Genomic DNA, 7,092 nt, shown 5'->3' on the forward strand with positions numbered 1-7,092 from the left:
ATTTGAGCTTTTTTCTTTTTCTTTTTTTTTCTTCTTTTTTTTACAAAAACACGTTTATTAAGCCCTCGTCTAGCAATCCCAATGCTTCAAATAATAATTTAGTACCTTTTCCCCTTTCGCTTCTCGTGCTGACTATCAACCGAAGTATCTGCATAAAGATGACACTGACTACACTCAATATCGATACAAATATACTGTGGCGGCATACACTTAAAGATGTGACAGAATCCACACAGAGTTGTTATTATGTTTCCCCTTAAAGAGTGTTTAGTTGCAGGTGGCAGGGTGTTTCCCCTTAAAAAGGCCAGACCACCCAAAAATGAAAGTTAGTCTGTTTTTCTCGCCCTTGAGGCATCTTATGCATACATGACTTTCTTCTTTCAGATGAATCCAATCAAAGTTATATTAAAAATGGTCCTGGCTATTTCAAGCTCTATTATTGCAGTCAGCGGGTGTTGCAGGTGAACATTCCACAAGTCGTCAAATAAAGTGCACGCATCCATAATAAAACTTGCCTCACACGGCTCCGGGGGTTGAATAAAAACCTCCTGTAGCAAATCCATTTGTTTTTGTAAGAAAAATATCCATATTTCAAATGTAATAAACACTTTTCTCTCACTTCCAGTATTTATAATACGTGGAAGCCATTCCAGCTGATGATTTAATACATCGCTGTGGCATGAATAGTGATGAATGCACTCGACATGTGTTCTATACATCAGAACCCCCTACTGGAAACTGCTAATGGCACCAAAATCCCAACATACGGTAAGCGTCAGATTAAGTTGTGTTTTAATGGATGGGGTTTCACTTGGGATTTTGTTATGGCTAAGGTGGCTCATCCTTTGCCGGGTGCTGATTTCCTTTGTGCAAACAGTTTGTTGGTCAATATGCTAAACTGTCGCTTAGGCAATTCAAAAGATTTGAATTATTTTCAGTGTATGCTCAGTGTCTTTTCAACGGACTATATGCACGGAGCGTTCTTTTTAACTTCCGCATAAAGATAAGTCAGCCCGTGAACTTCCAGTGGAACGTCATTTGATGTTGTGGTACTTTTAGGTTAGTGGGCGGCACCTTCAAATCCAACTCCTTGAGACTCTAGTGGTTTATAGATAAAGTTTGAACTAGAACTTATTTATTTAATTTATTATTTATTCAATATCTACGTGAAAATAAAGTAATAACTTAGGTTAACGGAAATGAAAAAGGCATTTAAATTTCAGCGCTGTGAGGGAACGTCAGCTGAGCACTGTTGTGTCCCTCAGTGTTCATCCTCAGCGAAATTCAATTCAGTCATAAGTTTTCACACTTTCCCTTCAGACGTACAACAGCGAAAGAAATGGATAATAAATATAAGAAGAGACAATTTTATTATATCTCACCATACACGCGTGTGTAGTCGGCACTTTGTGCCAGCTCAAGGAGCCTGCTGAAGTCGGCGGGAGGCGAAGGCTGAAGTCTGGTGCCGTAGGCTACCTGTACTGTTCCCTTGGAATAGTTACTCTCTTGGAGAGAGAAGGCTTGGGGTTTGGGAAAGGAGAACGAGACAAGAGAGTATGGAAACTGGGGAATATTATGAACGTATATCTACCAACGACCACGATTACAGCACAGCACCGCAGCCCGCGTTTGTTGACTCGGTTCTGGAAGAAAACGAAAGGCTTCGCGAAGAAATCGACCATGTGAGGCAGCAGATGGAACAGATGTCACTCAAACAGCGTTTTGGGCTGCAGCGATTTACAGGTTCTGACAGTGACATCCGTTTCTACACCAGGTATGTAGACATATTTAATTTAATAAAAACACATTATACTTTAAGAACACTTTAAATATCTTGCATTTAAAGACTGATATTATACAGTGATCGTACTATCTTTACTAATTATATTTAAAATAAAATTATTTAATATTAAAACACTTTTTAGGCTTAATGTGCATCGTGCATTAAAGAAGTACTCCAAATAAAGTTTAATTGTAATATTTATATCCTAAGCTTCAAGCATTATGTCAGTAAATATCGATGTGTAGTATACTTAGTATGAAATAAATTATTTTAAAAACATTTTGGTTTAGGTTTTTTTTGCACTAGGGTGTCCAAACCACAAACATTGAAGATTAAATATAATCAGCATGTCAAATAGACCAGTGCAAGTCACTTCCTACTTCAGGTTCACCTCTGACCTGGTGTGTATAAATGTAATAATATGTATGGTGCTAAATGCAAGAAATGTCAATGCTTTGACATTTTCACATTTCACTATTTACAGGTTTTCATCTTATGATCATCTGATGCGGTTTTGGCAGGTGATTGAACCACCACTGAGATTCATGGTTCGGGTAACCAGAACAGGAACTGCAAACGTTGAATCTGAAAAGCAAAGTGCTTCCATGGTAAGTCTGTTGTCTGTGCTATTATGACCAAACTCTCCAGCTACAGAATTTATGCATCCTATCATATACTTGTTCAATACATGGTTGGACTTTTACTTTTTGAAGCCAGGATGTTCACATTATGACCAACACTACTTTTAGAATTCGAATGTAGAATGAATGGAAATAAATTCCACACCATCAGATGTCTGTTGTTGTACTGTACACCTACTAGTTTTGACAATTACATATACATGTAATTGTGTTGTGATCTGTCAGTCCTTACAGGCAATAGATGAACTGTTCCTCTTCCTGAACTACCTTGCCCTTGGTCTGAAGCTGAGGGACTTAGCTGAGCGGTATGGGGTGCATCAGTCTACTGTAAGCAGAATCATTCTGACCTGGAGCAATTTTCTGTTCTCTGTTCTTGGTTCACAATGCATTTGGATGACTCAAGACAAAATTAAGGAACACTTGCCATCAGAGTTTGAAGACTACCCAGACACCACCACAATTCTGGACTGCACAGAGCTCCGGTGTCAAACACCCTCCTCCCCTTTACTTCAGAGTGAGGTATACTCAAACTATAAGTCCCACTGTACCCTGAAGGGAATGATTGGCATGGCCCCCCATGGCGCTGTAACCTTTGTTTCCTCCCTTTTTGCCAGCTCAGTAAGTGACAAACAGATCTTTGTAGAGTCAGGTATTCTTACTCTGCTTAGGCCAGATATGGCAATTATGGTCGACAGAGGCTTCCTTGTGGATGACTGTGTGCCCTGTAAAGTGTACAGGCCTGCATTCCTCGCTGGGAGACCTCAGATGCCAAAGCACGAGGTCAGGGAGACCCAATCTATTGCACATCTTAGAGTGCACATTGAGCGCCTAATTCGTAGACTGAAGGAATTTAAATTCTTTGATACGGTCATCCCCTTAAACATGTTTGGTAACATAAATCAGCTTTATGCAGTTGCATGCCTACTGTTAAATTATCAGAGTGGGCCACTTGTAAAAGCTTGGGCTAAGTAAAAGTGCCTCTTGTTTTTATCCTCTCTTAATCCTTGTAAATATATCTTAAACATGCCTCTAGATTTATTCTCTGTATATATCATTCATCTCATAGTTTAAACTTAAAATCGATTCACTAAAAATCTGATTAACTCTATTATAATTACTTTTGTTGTTTTTACATTATTTCTGTTTTGTACTCTTTGTTAATTGTATTTAACTTTTCATTATTTGTTAACTAATGAAGTATAAATTCAGAACACAAACAAATAACATGTTTATGAAAATACGTAATTTAATCAGTTAACAACAGATCCTGTACATTTGTGGAAACAGTTAAAAATAAAACATGGGCCAAAAAATATGTACAAATTGATGGAAACTGATTGAATGGATTGAAAAGTTTCAAGCCAAAAGTGTTGGAAGATAAAAGTAAAAGTAAAAGTAATCAACCTTTTGCTTCATTGTTTTAATGACTCCCTCATCTCTGTATATTCTTTGTATGAACATGTCGTCTTCAGTAAACACAACAAAATCACACCACTTCATCCCGGAAATGAAAAGTTGGCCCTGCACCTGCCAGTAGTAAGTGTGAGACTGTTTGAGCTGTAGCACTCCACCAGAGACCCTAAGGTAGGCACAGTCCACATAGCTTCTCAAATTTGGGCACTTCACTTCTACCAGTCCAAACACAGGATCAGCTTTAGGGTCGTACACCAACCCATCTGGTGATGAGCCAAGCCAAGGTGCATCGGGGTGGATGATAAAACCACAAGGGTAGTGATAGTGATTTACCTCCTGAATGCAGCAGTATTCCTCGATAGCTTTGGGCTCCATTTGAAGGCCCCTCTTCATTTCTGCAGACTGATAGCCTGACCTCAAAATTCTCACCGCTAGACTCGCCGCTGAGGACTGCCCTCTCACATGGCAAACTTCTCTAGAAATAAATTGATACACATAAAAATAACTTTAGTATTTATATTAGATGACAATAAATGAGTATTTAAATGAGAAAACAAAATGTGCTGAATGTCACAGTATAGTTTACAGTTACCTGAATCTAGAGGAGGTTACACGTGGCTTTCTCAATAAATGCCATTCCCTCATTGTGCTTTGTTGTCTTGTGCCCATCTCAATTTCATGTGCCATGACTTCTGTTGTTGCTAGAGAAGTCATGTTCATCTGCTGATGGTGAGTCAACACAAAACAGCACTCTGAGGGACCTAGACAGTAGCCATCCAGGGGTAAGTATGGTCGTGGTGGTGCAGTGCTATGTGGACAGGTCTTTGGTGGGCTCCATGCTGGAAGTTGATAGGACAGTAAACTTCCTTCTTGGACTTTTCCAAAAGCGCTGTCAACTAAAGGCACATCCCCTGAAATCCCCATGGTGGCTATTAAAGGAGCAGTTTCTTTCGACATGCCTTCGTAAATATCCTTCACCCGTAGAACTGACATGTCTGGAAGGCAACAGGTCAGGTTACAGGCAGCTTTATACAGGTTGCTCCTGAAAACATACATAAAAGACATGCACACAGTGTTAATTAAAGGTTCATGTAATGTGTCGATTACAGTGATCATAAACCATTCTGAAAAAAAGTATTTTACATTTTTAATACATATTTTCAACACATGCATGTAGTAAAACAACTTCCCATTTCTACACCTTACCTGATGCCTTCTGCCAATCTTCTCTCCTTGGGCCTAGCTGACAATACCACCATTTCATTTGTTGGACCAGGCTTAAAGCCCTGTAAATGAATGTTGTATAAGAACTTATTTGTGCTTATTTGTGTATTTAGTTTACTTTAGCTCAATGATTTACCTATTTTCATAAGAAAAGATTCTGCACTATCTGTGTTATTGGAAGTTGATGTGAGAACAAGAACACAACTTAAAGAATATGTAGGATTATATTATAATGTGTAAATTAACAATTAATTGTGATAGTGTTGAGCAGCATCACCTGGGTCCCGGGTTTGTGCCATTGCTGCTCAGACCCTGTGCAGCTGTGAGTCGGGGGGACAGCTGCCGCTCCCTGTTGGCTGTAATGTGCTGTTTGGAAGAGCAATGCTGCAATGTGATTACATAGAGCAAGCCCTGCCACACATGAGCACTGACAGGCCATCAGCTCAACAGGTTTAGTGTGTTTGAGGACAACCTGTAAGCGAAAAAGATATCAATTGTATATTTTCTGTGTTTTAAGATTAAGGCAATCATAGTCACTAATTACTGGAATAAATAATCATTAGTTGAATTATGTTGGTTTGCACTGTGGCTAGTGTTTGAATCTTCCTTGGGCTACAGTGTAAAATGTTCTCAAGCTAACTAACTCTACTCTTTGGGAATCTTAATAGGCCGTATTTGTAATAAATTACTGTGTAAATAATTGTTAGAATACACAGTGTGCAGTTGATATAGTGGTACAGTGAACTATTGTCCTGACAGCAACAGTTGTGCTATAAGCCTTTGTAAACTCCAAACAGTGGTCTATTACAATCTTTATCTGCATAATTTATATTATATATATATTTATTTATTTATTTTATTTTTTTCATTTAATTCCTAGAGAGCAGACACTGTAAACCTTATTACATTGAATCTGATCTCATTCCCCTACACTCAAGTTGTGTGGTCTCTCATTTTTCCTCATAGACCTGAAGCATCTTGCCCTCACAGAAACCTCTCCTGCCTCGTTCTTGTCAGAAACTGAGAAACAAAACAATTACAACACTAGGAATATCAATACACATGCACTTGGATTTTTCCTCAGCAGTGGAAACATCATATACTGCCTGCTGTTATTTATGGTCATACAGATAAGAGAATATCATTCAAAAGGGAAAATCTGTAACCTTTGGTACTTCAAGCGGTTAATAAACATGCATGCGTCTTGCGGAAGAACATTGTAGCCGGAGCTACTTCTCTACGTTTATGTCTATGGCGAGTCACGCAGGGATGTGGTTACTTACTCCAGTCCATATATAGTGATACAAGCCGACTGGACTAAAATAGTCCCAATATAAACACTATTATAGGTGTATAACGTAGTGATTCAGGATAAGACAAAAACACGGTTTCGAAAATTGATTCATGGTGTACTCGCTCATATAAATTGTGTAAATTTTGAAAATAAAAAAGTTACAGACAGCAGCAAAGTAACATTGTGGTATTTTAAAGTTTCATGTTATATAACAACATACTAGTGTATATGTCGAGCCTGGTAATCACGGGACAGTACCTAGACACGTAATTGTACATTTAAATGCTGACAACTAACGTTAACTGTTTGGATGTTTGCTAGCGATCCTATCTCGTAAACAACATCATAACAGCAGTATTAAAATCGATAACTTACCTTCATAGTCATGAATATAACTGGATATGTACAGCTTAAATCCTTTTTCCCGTTTACTGGACAAAGCCTTGGAGTTTTCCTGAATAAGGCGGTGTACATCATTGATGTTGACTTGAGGTAAATCCTGAAGGCAGCGAGTGTAGAAAGACATCTTCACGGCCGCTTGATTTTGGACAGTTGACCGGAAATGACTGAGCTGACTTATCTAAACCAGGAAGTGGCCGTGCATATAGTCCATTACAACCTTGTTAGGTATCATACAATGCTCAAATAGTCCTTGGGCATATCCCTTGCATGTGGTGTCTAAGTCGGATTGCAGTTACCGTCCATAATTATCGCAGACATAATCAATTTGGCCTGAA

General features: G+C 38.7%; 2 protein-coding genes across 2 annotated transcripts; one reads left to right on the top strand and one right to left on the bottom strand.

The window, feature by feature from the left end:
* Positions 1-1,521: 1,521 nt before the first annotated feature.
* On the top strand, positions 1,522-3,523 carry LOC132146318 (uncharacterized). Its single transcript, XM_059557005.1, has 3 exons — positions 1,522-1,774; positions 2,268-2,391; positions 2,650-3,523. Exons 1-3 carry the CDS (start codon positions 1,557-1,559, stop codon positions 3,394-3,396), a joined length of 1,089 nt encoding a protein of 362 aa, XP_059412988.1. The 5' UTR covers positions 1,522-1,556; the 3' UTR covers positions 3,397-3,523.
* Positions 3,524-4,425: 902 nt separating this feature from the next.
* Positions 4,426-6,963, bottom strand: LOC132139264 (uncharacterized). Its single transcript, XM_059547832.1, has 4 exons — positions 6,731-6,963; positions 5,339-5,533; positions 5,044-5,123; positions 4,426-4,879 (listed from the first exon to the last, which is right to left on the bottom strand). The coding sequence occupies exons 1-4, from the start codon at positions 6,830-6,832 to the stop codon at positions 4,426-4,428; spliced, it is 831 nt and encodes a 276-aa protein (XP_059403815.1). The 5' UTR covers positions 6,833-6,963.
* Positions 6,964-7,092: the final 129 nt, after the last annotated feature.

This window comes from Carassius carassius, chromosome 1 (genome assembly GCF_963082965.1).
Source record: "Carassius carassius chromosome 1, fCarCar2.1, whole genome shotgun sequence".
NCBI classification, from domain to species: Eukaryota; Metazoa; Chordata; class Actinopteri; order Cypriniformes; family Cyprinidae; genus Carassius; species Carassius carassius.